At 39.8% G+C, this 23922-nt stretch overlaps 1 protein-coding gene across 2 annotated transcripts in view; it reads left to right on the forward strand.

Moving 5' to 3' along the window:
• The first annotated feature begins 3149 nt into the window (after positions 1-3149).
• LOC148848839 (SUN domain-containing protein 2-like) overlaps positions 3150-23922 on the forward strand; it is a 40369-nt gene continuing 19596 nt past the window's right edge. The window contains exons 1-2 of one of the 2 annotated variants that reach the window (XM_088950699.1): positions 3150-3392; positions 3492-4599. In XM_088950699.1, the coding sequence (XP_088806825.1) occupies positions 3535-4599 (1065 nt within the window). In that variant the 5' untranslated portion in view covers positions 3150-3392; positions 3492-3534. The remainder of the gene's footprint in view (positions 3393-3491; positions 4600-23922) is intronic. The other variant, XM_088950700.1, reaches the window with a different exon arrangement.

Here is a 23922-nt window from a genome sequence, read left to right on the forward strand (position 1 = left end):
GTCCATCGGTTTGGGGTCCCAATGAGATTTTTGATAGACAATGGCCTATCCATAAAGAATCAAGAGGTCTGAGACTTGTTGGGACAACGCTGGGTGAGACTGGGCATGTCTATGACTTATTACCCACAGGGGAACGAGTAGGCAGAGGCAACAATCAAAATGTTGTTAAGAATGTTGAGCAAGATGGTGGTAGACAACCAAAAGGACTGGTTAGAAAAATTGTTAGAGACTCTTTGGACTTATTGCACGATGATTAGAAAAAGTACACAAGCAACACCTTGCTCCCTGGTATATGGTCAAGAAGTAGTGCTACTGGCAGAAATATAGATAATCTCCGCCTGGTAGCCTTTGCAATGGGAAAATGGTTCCAAATAGAGGACATGGATCAGTTGCTCAACGATAGGCTAGAATATATCGATGAAGAAAGAGAAAAGGCATTACAGAGACAAATCAAGTACAAACAAGCCTTGGCCGCAATAACAAATTAGTGAAGCCCAGAAAATTTAGAGAGGGAGACATAAAACAATGTTCCATGTTAGACAAGGAAAATCTACCGAAAAATTTGCTTCTAATTGGTCGAACCATATGTAACCCAGGAAGCTCACTCATCGGGCTATTATGTATTGAAAACCGTAGACACTAGGGAAGAAGATGAAACCGTGAATGGCCACTAGTTGAAACCGTACTTTGAGTAGCACTGTAAAAAGATATGTAATGTTGCTTTGTGTAAATAAACATGTTACATATTTTGGAAAGACAATTGTCGTATAAAAGATGTGTTGTATTTAGAACACAATGTATCTTATATTCGTTGTATGCATATTTAACCCTGAAAATCTTATGTGATGAGTTTCAACTGTGACTTTAGAGTCTTTGTAATAGTTGATATCTTGTAAAGTATTTGGAGTCTTGTGATGAAGTTATGATATATTGATATATTTTGAATAGTATGATGTAACAGTGATCTATTATTAATGGATATATTTTGATTAAAATTTGTGCAATGAATCTTGACCATGCTTACTATATATTTATATATAGTACTATTGAGCTATAGCTCAAGCTTAAGCCAAGCTTTATTTAGAAAAGCACGAGCCTCGCTTGAAAACTAATCAGACATGATGTTTAGAGCTCAAGTGCGAACTCGTGGACTTGAAACTTTGTCCAAACTTGATGTAGAACGGGCTATGCTGGGGCAGCCCATGAACAAGTCTGATACATCCCTAGAATTTAAGCCATTTTCATGCTCTTCTACATCTATATATTAAAATGGAATGTGCCAAGCTAGCACTTCCCTGCTTTGTGGTTTTTAACACTTATTAATACACCATTAACTCTCTCTTTCTCTCCCCTCTTTGTCACTCTTTTAATAATCTCTCCTTATTAATTATGCCATTAACTCTCTCCTTCAATAACTCATTCCACTAATTCTTTCTCATCTCTATTACTCCATTAAATTGTATATAAATACATTAACTTTATTTATATATATCCATTTCAATTTAACCCTAATTATATTAGATATATTTGCATTAAACTATAATTATTAGTAAACATTAATTATATTGAAATTAAGATATTCAATGATAGATACATTATTGCGCTAAATAATCTACTTCCATTTAAAATTATATCCATTTATATTCCATTTAAAAATAATAAAAATTAATTAACCGTAATAAAAATAATTTAGTAAGTTACTTAAATTAAAAAGTAATTATTAATTATTGTTATTGATAAAAATATTTTATTAATATAATAAAAAGAACAAGATAAAGTAAAAATTAATATCAACTTAAAATTAATATAAAACTAATACAAAATTATCAAACAAGTATTAGTTTTATAATTGAATTTTATTAATTTAAAACCATCTTAAGTTCCACTAAAAAATAAAAATTTATATAGTTAATTAAATTTCATAAGAAATTTAAATTTAATAAAAACATAATATACTTAAATAAATTCAACTTTTACTAATTTAAAAGATTAATAAAAAACATTAATGTTAAATATAGTTTAATTATTTTAAAATCAATTTAAATTCCATTTAAAAATAAGATAAATTATAAAAACCTCGTTGGGTTTTCTAAGAATCCTATGAATCTCCCCAATGTTTCGACTTTAACAAAAACCTCCCTTATTGTTTTGAAAAAATGTGCAAATAAATTAAAAAATGTTAATGTAATGCATTAATTTTACTTCACTTTAGCCTTTTTACCTTACTTTGTCCAAGAAGAGTATGGAGAATTATTCTTTGAAAGTTGTTTGGCAAAATAAATCACTGAGAGTAAACTTGAAACTTTAAATTATGTATGATAGTGCATTAATAATGATAAGGGTATTTTGGTAATTTCAATGTCTTTGTTACTGAAAGGCCAAGTGAAAAGGAGGTATTTACACTTTTTTTTTTTCTCATAACTATAGGGGAGGCCTTTGCTATAGTCAAAACTTAAAGGTGGTTTATAGAATTGTCATAATAGGATGCTTTTTTATAGTCTTACTTAAAAATAATATAAACCAAAAAAATTAATAAAAATTCCTTTCAAAAAAATTAATAAAAATTAACATTAAGATACAAAAAAATAATACAAATTTATCTAGAGAATTAGAGATTGGCCACTCTCAATAAAGCACAACTTAGATTGTGATTGATTAAACTAGACATAACCCCAAAAAATAATTCTTGAATTGAACTTAGATGGATACCATTTAATTGAAAATGTTATAGAGCTATATCTTCAATTTTGCTTATAAATAAAACCCGTGCATCACATGGTTCTTGACTAGTATATATATGTCCGGTTGAGAGTGGACCCTTAGCAAATTTTAAAATCTATTATCTATATATTAAAGGAAGGTAGTGAGGCTGAAGCCTCTTCCATTCTGACACGTGCAGCTCTAATTTTTCAGAAAACAATATTTTAAAATTAGTTAGTTACATTTTCGAATAAAATTCAAAATTCGAAACATTTTTTCAAAATATTTAAATTAATACATCCATGCCCAACGGAATAAGAATATTTTAAAACTATCACAAATATGGTTCGAAATTTTTAGTATAAAATATATTTAAAAAAAATGAAATAATTCAGATCATTAGTACGGGGTCATGCCTATAGTTGAAATAAAAAAGGGGTTTGCAATTTAAGTGACATGTTGTCCGAGTTCACATCTGTCCCCGGCCGGCCGGCCCCCCGACGGGGTGCGCCCCATATGCACATCTCCCGCATTTGTTACACGGTTGGGATGTAACGTAGGGCTGTTTTTGGGGCGCGCTATGCGAATTCATGTTCTCCGTTCTTCTTCTTCGTTGCTAAATCCAAATAGCCAAACATATACGAAAATTTACAAGCTTTGCCATCGTACCAGAATCTCAGATATTCTCTCTGGTACTTCTCCCTTTATTCTCTACACCATTCTTTAGATCGCTTTATTGAGTTCTCTTATTTTCTTGATTTTCATTTTTGGGTTTTCAATTTTCTGCTTAGGATTTTCAAATCTGGTCTTGTAAGGCAAGATTAAGGTTGAAGAATGTCTGCTTCGACTGTTGCGATTGCTGCAAATCCAGCGGTCAGCAACAGCCCTTCTCTGGCTTTGGCTTCTAAGCCAAATGCAAGGAGGAGAGCAGTTGTTGTCACCGAGAAGAAATCCGGCATTGAAATGGTCGCAGAAGGGGCAGTTTCTGAAACGGGTGATGAGAAGGGTGGGAATGGAAAGGATTTGAGTCATTCCATTAGGGGAGAGACGGTTCTTGAGAAGCCGAAGGATCTGTTGCAGTCGAAGAGGAATTTGGTGAATTCAACGGTTTCACCAAGGCGTACTAGGAAGGTTGTTTTGAAACCTGAGAAGCCCAGATGGATGACTGTAGTTAGTATTTTCACGAAGAATTTCGTGCTTCTGCTTGTTCTATTGGGGTTGGTTCAGATGATTAGGAAATTGGCTCTTAAAAATGAAAATAGTGGTATACCTCAGGCGGGAGCATTGGATTTTGAAGGGCGGGTAGCAGAAGTTGAAGAATTTGTGAAGACAACGACAAATATGATGCAGGTTCAGGTGGATGTGTTGGATAAGAAGATAAGTAAGGTTGAAGAGAAGGGCAGTTTGCTTGAAGGGGAGGTGAAGAAATTGGAGGATAGAACTGATAGATTGGATTCATCTTTGCAAGAGTTGAGGGGTACTGATTTCTTTCCAAAGGAGGATTTCCATAAATTTGCTGATGAGTTGAAGAAGAGTAATAGCCTTAAGGAAAGTGATAGGCAATGGAGCTTGGATGAGATTAAGGCTATTGCAAGGGAGATAGTCAGGAAAGAGGTTGAAAAGCATGCAGCGGATGGACTTGCCAGAGTGGATTATGCATTGGTTTCTGGTGGGGGAATGGTGGTCAGGCATTCGGAGCCTTACATCCCTGGCAGTGGTAGAAGTTGGTTTTTGGCTACAGGACGAAATAGGGTTCATAGTGATGCACAAAAAATGTTGCAACCCAGTTTCGGAGAGCCTGGTCATTGTTTTCCTTTGGCAGGAAGCAAGGGTTTTGTTGAGATCAAGCTGAGGACAGTGATTGTACCAGAGGCAGTTACTTTGGAGCATGTTACTAAGGTGATACTTATGTTCTCACTAGGTTTATGTACTGTTTATTTCTTTTGCATACATTTCACAATTTCTGGATTACATGTATACTCAACAAAATTGTGTATGAAGCATTTTCAACATTGGTCATGATGTGGGAAGTAAAATAATCTATTGGTCATGATTATTGATATTTTAGATGACCCTTTGCCTCCCACTCTTCTGTCTTTCTGTTATAACATAGATGTTCCCTAATTGTAGTAGTTCCTATTAAGAGTAGTCAACAATTGTTTTGAAGTGAAATAACATGAATTCCCAATGGACAATCAAGTTTCATGCATCCAGTAACTGATGTTATTACTAAACAATGAAACTCAATATGTGGTTGCTTCCTAAGAATGGTAGTCATCCCACCAGATTGATTGCTTGTCATAAGCATAGTTATCAAGGCGACAAGGTCTGACTACGTGATGGGATACCACCTTGTTACCTGAGTGCTTAAATCTACACCTTGGTGCTGGTTAGGGTGTGGTTCTTTTAGAAATATGAAGTATAATTTATTGGGTATGGTCCATGTTGTCTTGTGCCATATTTTCAATTTCTTATTATTTTGTAATGGCAAGTACTAGACGGAAGTCAATATAATAAGTTTTGCATATAAAGACACACTGAATCATTAATTTCATAAGGCAATATCAGTATACACTTTTAATCAGAAGTCTCAATATTCCATTTAATATAATCAAATAATCAATTCCATCTTTAAAGTAGGATAACATTTAAATTGTGCATTTTCATGTAGCAAGAATCTGAACAAATAAGCAAAGCAACAAGTCAATGGCATGGTACATCCAAGAAATCCAGTATTACGGCACATTGAATCTATGCAAATAAGACAGACTAACTGTACATTGAATCTAAGCAAGGGGCCATTGCAGCAAGAATCCAAGAAAATAAATAATTAACACCATACTATTACATATTCCATATGATATTATATATCCTAAAGGACAAATAAAAATAACATGCCATACAACATATGGTTGTTTTTCCCTTTTCCTTAAGAAGGTGCTGAACATATATGCAAAAAATAAGGTGTGATGTAAAGGTGTCCTCTTGAAAACAACTTGTCACCTAGGCATCACATAGTTGCCCATCTAGGCGTTGCCTTGAGTTATTGACACCCATAGCCTGGCTAATGGTTGGGGTAAGAGAACATTACAAAACCATCTGTTTTCTCTTATACCTATAATGCTCTGGGAAAGGGTTCTGATGATTCTTCAAGGAATGCTTCTATGCTCCAGAGCAGGCAAATGGTTTGAAGTTTGAACCAAGCTTTAGGAAATGTGTTTTGATGGTGGCAATAGAGTATGGCTTCATGTGGAGAAGAGATTGAAAGAGGCTTTTGGGTTTCCTCGAACTAACCCTGTCTACTTCTTTTCCCTTTCTCTATGCAAGATAGGTAAAAAAGGGCATCAACAGATTAGTTTTCCTTGTTGAATCATTCTCTCACAAGCTTTTCCTTAAAAGATCATTCTATTCCTTTCTTTCCATAGTTCCAAATAAACAGCAAAAGGAATACAATTCCAGAAGATTTTAGCTTTGTTACTTCCTTGCAAAGTAGGCCAGCACGTGTAGATTTCTCTAGGTGATCTTGGAGACCAGATGGATTTATCAAAGAGACGAAGAGGAAACCCCAAACAGAGTCTGAGAATTTACATCCATAACAAAGATGAAGAGCATCCTCTTCCTTTGACTCACAAAGCACACATTTGCTGGCTAGTTGGAGGCCTTTTCTCTTGATGTGATTTTGTGTTAGGATGTTATCTAGAGAAATCAGCCAAGGCCTCTACTCTTGGAGGGACTGGGTTTCCCCAAACACCTTTAATCTCTGACCTTTCAACATGATTTCTCGATGATGTCTTGTAAAATGATTTCACTGTAAATCTTCCATTCCTACACTCTTTACACCATCTCTCATCTGAACTGTTAACATTAATCTCTGCGTCTTGTAACCTGGACAGCAGTTGAATGCATTCTTGCACCTTTCTATCTAGCAATGGTCTTCTAAACTTTGGAGCCCAAACCACAATACACTGTCTTAATTCATAACATTGTGTATTGCAATATTCCTTTCACTTAGATTATAAAGTCTTGGACATATCACATAGTTTTCCAATTCCCAACCAATCATCCTTCCAAAATTGAATGGTGTTGCTGAACCCTACTCTTCATTCTGTTATGTTAGCCACTAAAAAGTGAAACTTCTTCATAATGCTCTTCCAAATCCACATGCCATGCAGACTTTCCCCAAGTCTTTATGTTATTCTCTTTTTTCTTGGTTTCCTCAGTTGACTTAGCCTCTTTTGTAGTAACTTCTCTGCCTTGTGACCCACATAAACAAGCCTGTTCTGTCCCTTTGTCTTCCTCCCTTCGCCTCTCCTTCCATAGCTGGGCTTCAATGAAAGTAGCAGGCCAAACAGGGTATACTATCTGAAACAACCTCTATCTTCCTTGGAATGTCACTGGGTTTAACTCTGCCTAGCTTCAATGCAACTGAATGGAGATCAAAATCAAATACACCATCTAATCTTGCATCATAGATTATAGCTATTGACTGTAATACTTCCTCCTTCCAGAGATTGAAAGGTAACCCAAGCAATCTGACTATTACGATGTCCTCTACCTCAAAAACTTTTGGTGTTAGAGAGAGGACTCCATTTCAAGACTGTGGCAGCACCAGCCTATAAATGAATATTTAAAGCTGAGATCTCTACTTCAGCTTCACCAGATCTATCAGATCTTTACAAGATTCATAAGCTGTAATCACCATCGGCTTTGGCAGGTTTAATTCTCTGAGTATTGCCTGCGCAATACCCCTCCAATCCTTTGGTGGGCTTGAAGTTCCCACCACAAATTTCTTCCCCCAATCCTCCTTTCCTGCTGTTGCTACCAGTTTACAGTTTCTTTTTCCTTTTTCTGCAATCATCCATTTCCTATCAATGGATTCTTCCTCTCTTTTGTTTACCCACTTTCTTTTCCTTTGCCATAGTCTCTATTTGTTCTGTTTTCAGCTGTTGAGTAAAATCACTCAGTACCTCTGCCACTACCTTCCATCCATTACCCCTTCTACCTTCTGGGAAGCAAACTAACTGCTTCTTTCTTCCTCCAAAGAATTCCTGCAGAGTTATGTAGCATCCTTTTGCATTCTTTCTACATTCCAGCTCATATCTCTTTCTTCCATCTAAGTTGAATTCCTTAAAGTTCACTTGTTTACCTTTAGGCTATGTTTGGCTTGAAGGAAAAGATAGGGAAAGGTAGGGAAACCTATACAAGGTTTGTAAAGGTTTCCCTACCTTTCCCTTCCTTTCTCTACTTTTTCCTTCAAACCAAACGCAACCTTAGAACTTGCTTCTGAAACAAACTTTTGCATCCACTCGATCACTTCAATACCTTCTTTCTTTGCCTCCCTAATCTTCAAGCTCTGCAGGCCTCTGATCCTTATCTCTTCAAAGATGAAATCTTTTCCTTCAATCTTCATCGCTTTCCTCCATCGTGCAAGGTTATTTTTGTTTATTCTCTTAACAATTGCCAGTAGTTAAGCAACTGTAAGATACATGTGTTATTGCCATGACGGATAAAACGATGCAGCTGCTCCAAACCTTCATATGAAACAATGGCTCATGACCCTCTTTACAGGTATTTGATATGTCCCGGAGATTTCACACACAATTCTCAGTCACACGGCAAAAAATTACACAACTCAAATGAAAGAAACTGGTATTCATTCAGAGGAAAGCATTAACAGTTGGTCGGTTCTTCGAGAGACCGCCGACTCTCCCAAACACTCAAGATATTCTTCACTCAAAAAAACCTGCCCTCTCCCCATCCCCCAAAGACCCTTCTTATACCCTTTTGACAGCATAATTGACTCCCTCTATAAATGCCCAGCTGGCCTAGTTATAAATGCCCAAAACTCTTCTTATTCATAATTGACATAGCTATAAATGTCCCAAGACTCTTCTTATTCCCTTCTGACTTCCTCTATAAATGCCCAGCTGGCGAGCCCCATGTGTTTAATCATTTCCCCCCTTAACCGATTGTTGACCTGGCTTACGCTGCCCTTTCTTTCTCCTAGCATATGTAAGGTTAATTGGGGGCCTATCATTACCCGCCACCCAAAGTCTAACCTCGTCCTCAAGGTTAAAATGAGGAAATCGGTCTCGAAGCAAGTCAAAAGGCTCCCAAGAATCTTCAAAATCAGGCATGTCTTGCCAAGAATAAGCACTTCCAAACCAGTCGCTCTAGGCATAATGGATGGACGCACACCGCACACGATAGCAGGTTCCACTAGCATCTCCATATCAACAGACAGAGTGGAAGGAATCACAGGAGAAGAGGTATGGTTTCCAATCGCCTTTTTGAGTTGCGAGACATGAAAAACTGGGTGAATTCGTGCATCTGGAGGAAGTTGAAGTTTATAAGCGACAACGCCAATTCTTTCCACAATAACAAATGGTCCATAAAAACGAGGGGCAAGTTTTTCATTGACTTGGCGAGCTAGAGACTGCTGGCGATAAGGTCACACTCTCATAGACACCAATTCCCTGACATCAAAATTCACATCACGTCGGTTTGCATCAGCCAAGTCTTTCATCTTTTGTTGTGCACGATGTAGATGAGCACGTAGCTCTCTAAGTATAGCGTCACGCTGAAGGAGAACAACTTTAACATTAGCATTAGCCGTAGAGCCAAGCTCATAGCGGATTAATGGAGGAGGATCGCGCCCATAAACCACCTTGAAAGGTGTCATGCCAGCAGCAGTGTGAAAAGAGGTATTATAGCTGTATTCTGCCCAAGATAACCAAGAAGACCAGCAGGAGGGAGAATCAGCCGCAAAGCAGTGCAAATAAGTTTCTAAACAGCGATTAACCACCTCCGATTGACCATCCGTCTGAGGATGGTAAGCTGAACTACGACGCAATTCTGAACCTTGCAAAGTGAAAAGCTCGCCCCAAAAGAAACTCATAAAAACTTTATCACGAACTATGTTGTGTAAGAAAGCCTGAGCAACCGTGAGAGCTGAGAAATGATGACTAAGAGGGATGAAATGGGCATACTTGGAGGGACGATCGACCACCACCATAATTGTATCAAATCCCTTCGACTTAGGAAGAGCCTCAATAAAGTCCATAGCAATATCCACCCAGATCTATTCAGGAACGGGTAAAGGTTGCAAAAGGCCAACAGGAGACATGGCTTCATATTTACTGCATTGACACACATCACAGGTCTGCACAAACTCCTGAACAGAACGTTTTATCCCCTGCCAATAAAATTCAGCTGCTATACGTTGATATGTCCGACGAATACCGGCGTGACCCCCCACAACACCAGAATGAAACTCTTTAAGTAAGAGGGGAATAAATGGAGAAGAAGTAGGCAGAACCAATTTACCATGATAACGAAGGTGATCCCCAACTAAAGAGTAGGCAGGATAGGCAGCCAGATCATGCTGTATGACATTTTTAATGTTTTCCAGAAAAGAATCAACATCAACTTGCTCCTTAAGGTCATCAAAGTCGAGCAAAATGGGGACTGTAAGAGAATTTAAGTGCATTTCAGCCGGAACTTTGGAGAGAGTGTCAGCCACGACATTTTCAATACCAGGTTTGTACTGAATCTCAAAATCATAATTCATAAGTTTAAGGAGCCACTTATGATGCTCACCTTCGACAACCCGTTGCTCCAATAGATACTTAAGACTACGCTGGTCGGTACGAACGATAAAGCGTCTACCAAGAAGATAGGGGCGCCACTTTTTAATGGCAAAGACAATAGCCATTAATTCACGCTCGTAAACAGATTTAGACTGTGCAGACGGATTAAGCTTGTGGCTGTAAAAAGCTATAGGACGATTATTCTGCATTAATTCCGCACCGAGACCACACCAGATGCATCTGTCTCGATCAAGAAGGGCTGGGAAAAATCCGGAAGGGCCAACACAGGTACGGTCGTCATAGTCCGTTTCAAGTTCTGAAAGGCATTCTTAGTTTCCACATTCCATGAGAAGGCATCCTTTTTAAGCTGTTGTGTCAATGGCCATGCTATTTTACTGTAGTTACGCACAAAACGACGATAATAGCCCATAAGTCCCAGAAAACCGCGAAAGTGAAGATGGTTGGGGCCAATTAACCATGGCCTGGATTTTAGAAGGATTGGCAGAAACACCAGTCGCACTGATAATATGACCTAGGTATTCAATGCTAGGCTAAGCAAAGATACATTTCTTTGAGTTAGCAAAGAGACGATGGGCACGCAACACAGAAAAGATCTGTTGAGTTAGCAAAGAGACCACACCAAATGCATCTGTCTCGATCAAGAAGGGCTGGGAAAAATCCGGAAGGGCCAACATAGGTACGGTTGTCATAGCCCGTTTCAAGTTCTGAAAGGCATTCTTAGTTTCCACATTCCATGAGAAGGCATCCTTTTTAAGCTGTTGTGTCAATGGCCATGCTATTTTACTGTAGTTACGCACAAAGCGACGATAATAGCCCATAAGTCCCAGAAAACCGCGAAAGTGAAGATGGTTGGGGCCAATTAACCATGGCCTGGATTTTAGAAGGATCGGCAGAAACACCAGTCGCACTGATAATATGACCTAGGTATTCAATGCTAGGCTAAGCAAAGATACATTTCTTTGAGTTAGCAAAGAGACGATGGGCACGCAACACAGAAAAGACCTGTTGAAGGTGATCCAAATGGGCAGCTTTAGAAGCACTATAAACTAGAATATCATCAAAAAACACCAGCATAAAGCGACAGAGGAAATCATGGAAAACAATATTCATTAACGACTGAAAAGTCGATGGCGCATTGGTAAGACCGAAGGGCATGGCAAGGAACTCATAATGGCCCTTGTGGGTGTGAAATGCGGTCTTGGGAATATCCTCCCTGCGGACACGAATTTGATGGTAGCCCGATTTAAGATCAATTTTGCTGAAAATAGAAGCACCATGAAGCTCATCGAGAAGTTCTTTAATAACCGGAATGGGAAACTTATCCGGAACCGTGGCACAGTTAAGAGATCGGTAATCAACACAGAAATGCCAGCTTCCGTCTTTTTTCTTGACTAAAAGGACCAGGCTCGAGTAGGGGCTTGTACTTGGCTGAATAATACCCCGCGCAGTCAACATCTCAGAGACAAGGCGTTCAATTTCATCTTTCTAGAACCGAGGGTATCTGTAAGGACGAACAGAGATGGGAGAAGTGCCCTCATGCAAGACAATAGCATGCTCTGTAACCCGAGTAGGGGGTAAACCCGTAGGCATATCAAAAACATCTTTAAACTTATTCAGTAAAGCGGAAATTGGCAGAGACAGGGGTGTAGGCAAGGCAGAGTTCAACGAAGAATTCACCACCTACAACTGTTTTAGTTCCAACAAAACCCCTTGTCCCTCATGTTGTAAGTTACACATCATAGCATGCAAAGACACCTAAGAAGAACAGAGAGAAGGGTCGCCCTGCAATTTCACACGGACACCCCCCAAATTGAGCTTCATAGACATGTTACCCCAATTCATCACTGAGACCCCGAGGGATGCTAACCAATGAAAACCAAGAATGACATCCGTAGAGACCAATTTTAAAGGGAAGAAATCAGCAATGACATCCAATTCAGGTAAGTTGAGGCAAACCTGACGGCAGACTCCAGAAGTTCTCACCTCATCGCCATTACCCATCTGAACTGCAAACTCGTGTGTAGGAGTGCGGGGTAATTTCAATTCCTCCACTAAAGTTTCGGAGATAAAATTGTGGGATGCACCCGAGTCTATCAATACGACCACCTCACGCAACAAAATGCGTCCACGCACCTTAAGGGAATTAGCCGCACACAAGCCCACAAGAGACGAAACACAAAGCACAACTAAATCTGGAGCCGGAGCAATTTCAGTGTCCACTGAAGTGCTGTCCAAATTAGACACATCAGAAGCAACTTCCTCCACATCATCTTGAACCCATAAAACCTGAAGTGATTTCTGAGCACAACGATGACCAGGACTATATTTCTCGTCGCAACGGAAACATAGACCCTTTGCACGCTTCTGCTGCATCTCTTTATCTGTCGTTTTTTTGAAAGCAGGTGGCGGGGGATTAATAATAGGGACCGATGAAGAAGAAGGAATCGCGGCACGTGTAGGTCGGGTGATAGCAGAAGTAGTCACCTGCGAAACCCGTGAATTAAAATGAGCTCCAGAGGGGGATGTTGTGGGCCAACGAGGAAATAAACCTGATTGATAAGCCCAAAGGGCCTGATTCTTATCCTCAATCTTCTGGGCCGCAACTATTTTCTTGATAAACCCAACGGGTTCCATCTGTCGGAGTTCGGCCTGGATATCTGGGCGCAACCCATTAACAAATGCTGCCTCAAGGACTAATTCCGGCAGATTACGTAAGGGAGCGGAGAGCACCTCGAATTGGCGACGATATTCCTTAACAGTAGAAGACTGATGTAACGAGAAGAGCCGCTCCTATAAATTACCCTCCTAAGTCGATCGAAAACGTTCAAGGAGGAGCTCTTTGAATTTTGCCCAACCTCGAAAAGGTCGCCGACCATCTTCCCAGTAATACCACGCCAATGCGTCGCCTTCTAAACAGACAACGGTAGCTCGCAGACGCTCCGCCGGAAGCAATCCATTAATCTCAAAATAGCGCTCCGCACGAAAAAGCCAGCCGTCTGGTTTTTCCCCATCAAAAATAGGTAACTCCAACTTCTGAGGAAGTGGATCAGAAGTATGTTCCGACACTGGCGTCGAAGAAGACGTCGAAAATGCTGCACTCTTCCCTTTGTCAGAAGCACGACTCGATGCGATAAATGGAGGAGCGATGTCAGTAGTAGACGAAGGAGCAGAAGAGACTTGTTGATGAAGCAACAAATCAAAACGTCTCACCAGATCCTGAACGCCTCCTTCCAGAGATTGTATCGAGCTCTCCGGAGACGAGATCTTCGAAAGTCCAGCTGCTACCTTATCTGGATTGAGAGGCTGAAAATCATTACATAAGCCATCAATCTCCAAACGAAAATCAGAATGCAGAGAAGACAAGCGTTCTTCAAACCCCTCCACCTGCGATGCCACTTCCTTAACTGTCACCATGGCCGAGGAAAGACGGGCTCTGATACCACTAATATGTCCTGGAGATTTCACACACAATTCTCAGTCACACAGCAAAAAATTACACAACTCAAATGAAAGAAACTGGTATTCATTCAGAGGAAAGCATTAACAGTTGGTCGGTTCTTCGAGAGACCGCCGGCACTCCCAAACACTCAAGATATTCTTCACTCAAAAAAACCTGCCCTCTCCCCATCCCCCAAAGACCCTTCTTATACCCTTCTGACAGCATAACTGACTCCCTCTATAAATGCCCAGCTGGCCTAGTTATAAATGCCCAAAACTCTTCTTATTCATAACTGACATAGCTATAAATGTCCCAAGACTCTTCTTATTCCCTTCTGACTTCCTCTATAAATGCCCAGCTGGCAAGCCCCATGTGTTTAATCATTTCCCCCCTTAACTGATTGTTGACCTGGCTTACGCTGCCCTTTCTTTCTCCTAGCATATGCAAGGTTAATTGGGGGCCTATCAGTATTCTGGTTCAAACCACTCAATATCCTCCTAAACGAACGATGAATAACATAACTCATCAATAGTTTACGGTCAGAAAGAAACTATTATGGAGAAATTGTCCTAGTACAAGTTATTCCTCCCAACAACTATAGCAAGGTTGTTACCATATGACACTTTATGTTTAATTCTTGTCCCCCATCTCATCTTCATCTTCATCTTCAACTATATTTTCAAAATCATCTAAATTTGGAATTCTGCTCTCTTGACCTCCAATCATGTCTTCTTTCATTGATTTTTTTTTCTTTGCATGTATGCTAAATCTCTTCTTTCACCTCTTTCAAGCATTTAGGACAAACTTTTACATTTCTTCTTCCACAAATTAATGGTCTTTTGCTCAATAGATCCCTCCATTTGTCTCTTTGCTATATAATTTTCAAGTGACATAATTTGTCTTCTTTGGATCTTGCAAATAACAATAATTCCAGTCTGAGTCTTTCCTATTGCAATTAGTGTGGTCAGTTAGTACTAGTGTTTAGAGAACCGGACCAGATAGTCCAGTTAGATCGGTTGAACTGTGATTTGAGACCTTGGCTAGTTCGGTCTTACCCTAATAACTGTACTAAAAATCCGATGAGAATTGGCCGACCGACCGATTTAACCAGAAAACCAGTGAACCAATCCCGATTTCATAAAACCGCCTGAATCCTTAACCAATTGAAATTTTAAAATGCATTTAATAAGATTTGAACCAATGACTTCTTATTTTCATATATTACCTAATTACCATTTGTTGATCTCTTAACTTGTGTTAATTAACGACTCTTTATTGTACATGTATTTTAATTGAACCCTAGTCATTTTCTTTAAACATTAACGAACTTGCCATCCATACACTATCTTAAGTATATTAAAAGTTGTAAAATATTATATATATATATGTATGTATGTATGTATATGTCACATCATCATGGTTCAACCTAATTATCATTTGTTGACCTCTTAACTTGTGTTAATTAACGACTCTTTATTGTACATGTATTTTAATTGAACCCTAGTCATTTGCTTTAAACATTAATGAACTTGCCATCCATACACTATCTTAAGTATATGTCACATCATCATGGTTCAACCTCCAATTTGACCCTAGTTGAACCTCTAACCCTTGAACCTCTCCATTCTTTGGTTCTATGTCTGGTCCAGTTCTCTAAACATTGATTAGTACATGCATGCCCCACGAGTTTAACATTGGAAAGCCATTGACGTGATTCTTTCTTATCTGAAAGGACATCCGGGCAAACGGATATTGTTTACTGACCATTGGCATTTGTAGTTGGAAGCTTGCACAGATGCTAATTGGGCAGGGTGCCTAGATGACAGGAGATCTACATCACAAGTCTGCACTCTTGTTGGAGGTAATTTGATTTCATAGAAGAGTAAGAAGCAAACAATTGTAGCCAGGTCAAGTGTAGAAACTGAATGTAGAGCTATGACTCATGGTGTTTTAGAGGTTCTCTTGGTTCGGTCCTTATTAGGAGAGATTGGAGTTGATGCAGAAGAACCTATGATGTTGTATTGTGATAATCAAGTAGCAATTAACATTGCTCATAACCCAGTTCAGCATGATAGAACAAAACATTTAGAGGTGGACAGACATTTCATAAGAGAAAGGGTGACATTTGGAGAAGTGTGCCTACCATATGTTGCATTTGATTTATAGTTAGCTGATTTTCTCATTAAAGGAGTTGCAAGAAATAGGCTTGAACATGATCTACGCAAGTTGGGAATGTGACATCTATTTTCAACAGCCTTTTGTGATTTTCTTTCTATAATCATTAGTTAGTGTTATTGGGTCATTAGTTAATGTTATTGGGCTCAAGGCCCATTAGTTTATGTTATTTTTTTGGAGTTGTTTTAATGTTATGAACATTAGCCACCCCATTAAGGGCATTTTAGTCTTTGTAATCAATCTTTTTTATGAGTATGTAAGATAACGAGTGGGGTGACTAGATTATTATTGGATTATCCCCATCTCTTCTTCTCTTCTTTCTCACTATTATCAAATCAGATTATGTTTTTTCCTTTTCTACTTCTTCCTTGCACCACCTTTTTATTTGCACCACCACCCTTGGAAAAGAGAGCAACTTGCTGTTCTCCCTCGGGAGGATTCATGGCTATCCTCCTCTCCTTAGACTGAACTAATGAGCACACTTCTTGGAAGGATGTGAGTTCCTTGCTCCTTAAAATCTGAACCCGAATGGGATCATAACTAGGATTAAGACTTCCAAAGAAGGCAAATACTTGCTACTGATTCAGTCAACACATTGATAATGGTCAAGTTCCCTTCACATGGAGGTAAGAGATGAATAGTAACCTGACAGGCTTTTCTCCCCTTGTTTACAATTGGAGGACTCAACCTGGGAATTGGTTTCCTAGTAATTTTGAAATATGAAAATTTTGGATTGATTTTGCACTAAACCGAACCAGATTTGAAACCCAAATTAATTTTTGACCATAAATTCCACAAATGCAGCAGTGTCAGCCTTCTTAGGACTGATGTTTTTCTCCAAAAGCATAGTTAGGAACTGAAGGAAAAATGTCCCTACTAGGGCTGGAACAAACTAGGGTTTTATGGGAGCAAGGGAGGTGTGAGTGTGTGTATGTGAGAGAGAGAGAGAGAGAGCTGGAGAGAGTTTAGGATAGAATGGTTTGCCCATCCTTCTCTTCCCTTATATAGAGCACTCTCTTAGTCCTACTAGGATTTGAATTCAAATTAGATTTGGATTAAGGTTTATCCTTATTAGAATAATGGCTGCACCATACCCATATCCATGGCCCAAATTCACCCCAAGTCAAGTTGTCATTGCTTACTTAACTAATCATTATTAGTAATGGGCCTTAGGCCCAATTTCTTTAATTGCTCACTTTTCTATGCATTGCAAGGCCATGTAAGCCTGAAGATTGTGCTCAGATGGGCCCAACATTTACATGTAAATGATCATTGGATTCAACCACCCTATGAAGACCCAACGTCAATGGACTCAGATGAAGCCCATCAGGTAATCGACTCTGTAATGGTCTCTTACATCTAACCTCTTGGCCTATAATCATCAAAACATTGCTCATAGGGAAGGACCTCTTCTTTAATTGCAAAATGTAGTGGCACTCTCTGTTGAGATGGATCCCGAGATTAAAGTCTTTTCCAAACAATTTCCATAAAATAGTAATATAGTATATAAATACGTTTTGCAAATCAGATTTCAAATATAGTTGAAATTCACTGTTGATAGTTTTAGGTTTCCATTAGAGGGAGTTTAAACTCTGGTATTCACTTTATTTGAAAACGGGGCCTATCCTATCACTATGATCACCCACTCAGGTAATTTCCTAAATTGCCCCAACATGCCCAAATATTTGACCCTTAGCGGATCTCACTAGTTGGCACATTAAAGACAGTTCAGTCCAAAACCTAGTGCAGTATCATAATCAAGTTTGGGTTAAGTGCAGCTTTTCAATTTTGCCCATCTATCTCCAAGGTCCAGGGCATAATTGGAAATTGGTCCGAATTCAGTGCTTCTTCCAAACACTCACTGGCTGTGCTTGGGGTTTAACCAATTGAGACAAGCTGCTCCACCAATTTGGCAGCACACCATTGTTAGCCTTATGAGATAAACTCCCCGAATCTATCCAATGGCGGAGAATATTCTAAACTAACACGAGTTCTCATAAATGTCTAGTTTGAGTAATTCACAAAAACCTTACAAAATGTGATCATGAAACAATAATGTACTTATAAATACCTAATTGCTTAGAGAAAGTAGCCTTAGCTTGTAGCTGATAAATATGAGCATAGTGCCTTTGCTTAGAGAAAGTAGCCTTAGCCTGGTCCCCAATCTCCCTTCCGGTGAATAGAAGTTACAAGCCAAGACATGATCAAATAATTCTGTACCAGCCTCTTTGGGGTTGAGGGATGTCACAGGACAAGTATCCAAGCCTTCCTCTAGACCCAATATACAGTTTAACACTTTTGGATGACTCCAAATAGTTAAGTCCATCAAGGACTGTAATAGCAACAGGGAAATCCCAGCTTTCAGCCCCTGGGCCTGGACTGACCATATTCTGACCTCCAGTGATTACAAATATGGCTTAATCATCAGCTAGCATTGTCTAAGTGTAGCAAGTAACAATTCCACAAATACCTTGAACCCAACAAACAATAATAGCACCAACAAGAGAGTGACCAGGTCTGTTTATTTTTTTTTCTTCTCAAATTAACAGTACCATTGCAAGCAACCAAATACACTACACACTGCACCTTCCACAAGAAGTAAATAGCAGTACAGGAAACCTCCAAGCACTACCAAGTCAAAACTAAACAGTGAGGAAGAACCTTACAGTCGAACTTCACAGGATAAACATTGCAACAGTCTTGAATCTTGCAAGAAGAGGAAGGCACTTCCAGTGCAAGCAAACCAGCACAATAAAAACCAATAGGCCTGGACACTAGAGATCTAAAAACAAGGCTTACAGCACAGCCGACTGGATCTCAGAGCACAACCATACGGAATACTGAGAGCCACCTCTCTAAACACTCAGAAATCCATCAAAGGATACAAGTGAAACACCCAAACAATCACCCTTTTGGTTCCACAACCAAAAAGGAAAAAAACAATTAGCACAGAAAACCTTACCCAATCAGGTCCTTCTCAGATTTGAAAGACCACAATCTTTTCCAGAGAAACCTGAGAGAGAGAGAGAGAGAGAGGAGAGAAAAGATGTACTTGAGCTATACTTGTAGTCAGACCTGCTTGCTTTGATACCATCTGGAATGAAAAAGGAAGAAGAAAAGAGAGGAAGAAAGCAGAAAAGAGAAAGGATTGCGAAAAACGTGTTAGGGGTGGCACCCTCATCTTAGATATTAGGATGTTCAAAACAAGGGGATTATCACAAGAATAACCCTGATTACTACATAATAGAAATATAGATCTAACAGCCCATCAGCAGTCCTAACAACAAAACCCTAATAAATAAGAAAATAATAAAAGGAAACTAGTTGAGTTTTTGTTGAGTAGTTGTAAATGAGCTTACATGTGGTTAGTAAGTGCTGAGTTAATGTCGGTGTAGTCTGTTTTTTTTGTGAAATCAGTAGTGGTATGGATAAGAACAAAGGCGTGTGCATCTATCATTGTGTTTAGGGACTGCTGTAGGTTCTAGAACATCAAACTCTTGACAGTAGCATTTAGTTGGTGATTGGGAATTCAGATTAGAGGCAGCATTGAAAGAGTATCATGGCAGCAATGGGAGATGACTGTAGTGATCAGAAACCTAGTGTGGTGGTTTCCTCTGACTATCTAGGTGTACAGATGACCTCAATTAAACTGAATGGTGAGAACTATGTTCCATGGGCCAAGTCGGTGGAAGTTTTTCTCAAGGCAAAGAGAAAAGTGAAGCATGTGAAAGAAGATAAACCACCGGCTGACTCTCCAGGGTTTGATGATTGGGAACAGGAGGATGCTCAAATCATGACATGGCTATGGAACAATATGGAACCCAAAATAAGTGCCAACTTCATGTTCTTAGATACAGCTAAGGACATATGAGAACATGCCAAGAAGCTGTATTCTGGGCAAGATAATACTACAAGGGTATATCAGCTCTATCAGGAGTACTTTGGTCTGCAACAAGGAAATAAAACCCTAGAAGAGTACTATGCCAGTATGAAGAACCTCAGAAATGAACTCAATGCCTATCATCCTCTCACTCCAGATGTTAAAGTTCAGCAACAACAGAGGGAACAACTAGATGTCACAAGGTTCTTAGTGGGGTTGAAATCAGAGTATGAACCAGTTAGAGCCCAAATATTGGGGGGCTCTACCCTTCCTACACTTGAGGAAGTGTTTGCTCGGCTCCGCAGGATTTCTTTGGGACAGATAGAGAATCCCACACAGTCTGATAGATCAGCTTTTGTAACAGCCAGAGGAGGTGGACATGGTACGAAAGGGGGAGCACATGCCTCCCGAGGAGGTCGTGGTGGTGGTCGTGACTCAAGGGGAGGCCGTGGAAAAGAAAAAGGCAGCTCTACAAGGAAGTGTACCCATTGTGGCAGGGAAGGACATTCCGTAAATTTCTGTTATGATCTTCATGGTCGTCCTCCCTCTAAATGGGCCAATCATGCTATTGCTGGTGGGGTTGATGTCAGTGATAATCAACAGGCAGACCTAACTCCTTCCACATCTACATCTGTTTCCGGAAGGGAGATGGTGAGTGTACCGCGTGATGAGTCTGAGCGGTTCCTTCAGTCCACTTCACAACACACTACTGCTACTCTTGCCCACTCAGGTATAGCTTGCCTGTCATCTAAAACCTCTCATTGGATTATTGACTCTGGAGCCTCTGATCACATGATCGGGACTCCAGGTGTGTTCTCTTCTCTCTCTGAAACTTCCACATCTCAAACTGTTACCCTTGCCAATGGTTCCTCCTCTCCCATCTGTGGTGTTGGCAATGTTGACATGGCATCTCTTTCTTTATCATCTATTCTATATGTTCCTAAGTTTCCATTCAATCTTATGTCTGTTAGTAAATTAACCAAGACTCTTAACTGCTCTGTTACTTTTTTCCCTTCCTCTTGTGTTTTTCAAGATCTCAAGACGGGGAAGAAGATTGGTGGGGGGCATGAAGCTGGTGGATTGTATTACCTTGACGGTGGTGGATCGTCAGTTGCACTTCAGACTTCACTCACTCCTCTACAGTGGCATTGTCGACTGGGACATCCTTCTCTCAAGGCACTCAAGATACTAGTTCCGTCTTTGAGTCATTTGTCAGTGTTACAATGTGAGTCGTGTCAGTTTGGGAAACATTGTTGTGTTTCCTTCAGTCCTAGAGCTGAAAGTCGTATGTTGAGTCCTTTTGCTTTGGTTCATTGAGATGTTTGGGGCCCGATCAAAATAGAGTCTTATAATGGTTACAAGTATTTTGTCACTTTTATTGATGATTGTTCAAGAATGACATGGATTTATTTAATGAAAGAAAGGAGTGAATTATTTTCCATTTTTCAAAAATTCCATGCTGAAATACGTACACAATTTGGTGTTCCAATCAAAGTTCTTCGTTCAGATAATGGTCGTGAATATTTTCTAACTTCCTTTCAACAGTATTTAGAACAGCATGGCATCATTCATCAAACTTCTTGTGCATCCACTCCTCAACAAAATGGGGTGGCCGAACGGAAGAACTGTCATCTCCTTGAAACAACTCGGTCTATTCTTCATCATATGAGTGTTCCTAAACGATTTTGGAGTGATGCTGTACTTACTGCGTGTTTCCTCATTCATCGGATGCCCTCCTTTATTCTTCATGGTCGGTCTCCCTTCTCTATCTTGTTTCCCACCTTGTCTCCCTTTCCATTAACACCTCATATCTTTGGCTGTGTGTGCTTTGTTCACAATCTGAGTCCTGGAATAGACAAGTTGGATGCACGCTCCATTAAGTGTGTCTTTCTTGGCTACTCTCGGACTCAAAAATGGTACAAGTGTTACAATCCCATTACTCAGAAGTGCTATGTCTGTCCTGATGTCACATTTTTTGAGTTTGTTCCCTTCTTCTTAGGAACTGAAGCATCTTCGTCTCCACCTTTACTTCCTCTTCCTCTTCCTCTTCCGGTCAGTGGTCCCGTTCTGGGTGTTCCTGTTGGAGTTGACTCGTCATCTCATCCAGTGCAGATCCCTACTGAACGACCACCAATTCGGCAAGTGTATACACGTCGAACGACATCGGCCCCTCCTCTAGCTTCTACCTTGTCCGTGGATCCTATTGTTGCTCCTGTTGCTGAACCTTCAAGACTTGACCTACCCATTGCCTTACGGAAAGGTAAACGTAGTTCTACTCTCCATCCCATTTCCAATTTTGTTTCAGTATCTCGCCTTTCCGCCTCACATCGCCAGTTTGTTTCACTATTGTCATCTATTTTCATACCTAACAATGTCCAAGAGGCTCTTAGTTCACCTGGGTGGAGGCAAGCAATGGAGGAGGAACTCTCTGCTCTTCAACATACTCACACGTGGGAGCTCACTACTCTTCCCCCTGGTAAGCATGTTGTGGGTTGTAAATGGGTGTATACTGTTAAATACTTGCCAAATGGTAGTGTGGAGCGTCTGAAAGCCAGACTTGTTGCTAAAGGGTATTCACAATTGTATGGAGTGGACTATATGGAGACCTTCTCTCTAGTGGCTAAGATTAGCTCTGTCCGTGTGTTAATTTCCCTGGTAGTTATGTATGATTGGCCCTTATTTCAACTTGACATAAAAAATGCCTTCCTTCATGGTGACCTTATAGAGGAGGTATATATGGAGCAACCACCTGGGTTTGTTGCTCAGGGGGAGGCTGGTAAGGTGTGCAGACTGAAAAAGTCAATTTATGGGTTGAAACAATCGCCTCGTGCTTGGTTCGGGAAGTTAAGTGAAGTGGTGAAGAATTTTGGAATGAAACAATGCCAGGTTGATCACTCAGTGTTCAGCTATGACTCATAAGCTGGAAAGATTTTATTAGTGGTCTATGTGGATGATATAGTCATAACTGGCAGTGACAAATTGGGGATCGACAAACTCAAGGTCTTTCTGCAAAATCATTTTCAAACAAAAGACCTTGGGACATTGAAGTATTTCTTGGGTATAGAAGTTGCTAGATCAAGACAAGGTGTAAACCTGTGCCAAAGAAAATATGTTCTCGATCTATTGGACGAAACAGGACTGTTAGGTGCATAAACCGGCTGAGACTCCTATGGAACCAAATGTTAAGTTGAGCGGTGATACAAGGGGAATATTTGATGATCCTGGAAGGTATAGATGACTAGTGGGGAAGCTGAACTATTTGACTATCACGATACCAGACATCTCCTTTGCAGTCAGTGTGGTGAGCCAATTTATGCAGAACCCTCGTATATCTCACTGGGATGCAGTTCTTAGAATTGTAAGATATTTGAAGGGAGCTCCAGGTCGTGGGCTATTGTATAAACCAGGAGGAAAACTTGAAGTAGTTGGGTACACGGATGCAGATTGGGCGGGCTCTGTGTCTGATAGAAGATCTACTACAGGTTATTGCACATTTCTTGGAGGAAATCTTGTGACGTGGAAGAGTAAAAAGCAGACGGTTGTGGTTAGAAGCAATGCTGAAGCCGAGTACAGAGCCATGGCACACACTACATGTGAATTAGTGTGGCTGAGGAATCTCCTACAAGAAATCGGGTTCCACATGGATAAACCTATGAAGTTGTACTGTGACAATCAAGCTGCACTCCATATCTCATCCAACCCTGTTTTTCATGAGAGAACAAAGCACATAGAGATTGATTGCCACTTTGTGAGGGAGAAGGTTCTTACTAGAGAGATAAGCACAGAACATGTAAGCTCAGGTGATCAGTGGGCAGATTTGTTTACAAAAGCCTTAAGCTCAGGGAGAGTGAACTATATATGTAACAAGCTGGGATTATATGATATATATTCTCCAACTTGAGGGGGAGTGCTAGAGTTGGCCGAATAAGGGTAGATTAGTCATCTCACCTTGGTTAAGTTATGAGCTTATGTGGTAGTCTTATTAGAGGTTCTCTGTCCCATACTTAAGTAGGGGCAGTTTAGTCCTTGTACATTTAATTAGAAGCCTAATCACTATTAAGAGGTCGACTGATAGGGTTTAGCTATCAAGTTCGTAAAACGCACAACATGATTATTTT

This window comes from Nelumbo lutea, chromosome 6 (genome assembly GCF_056320005.1).
Source record: "Nelumbo lutea isolate HS-2025 chromosome 6, American lotus-T2T, whole genome shotgun sequence".
Lineage (NCBI taxonomy): Eukaryota > Viridiplantae > Streptophyta > Magnoliopsida > Proteales > Nelumbonaceae > Nelumbo > Nelumbo lutea.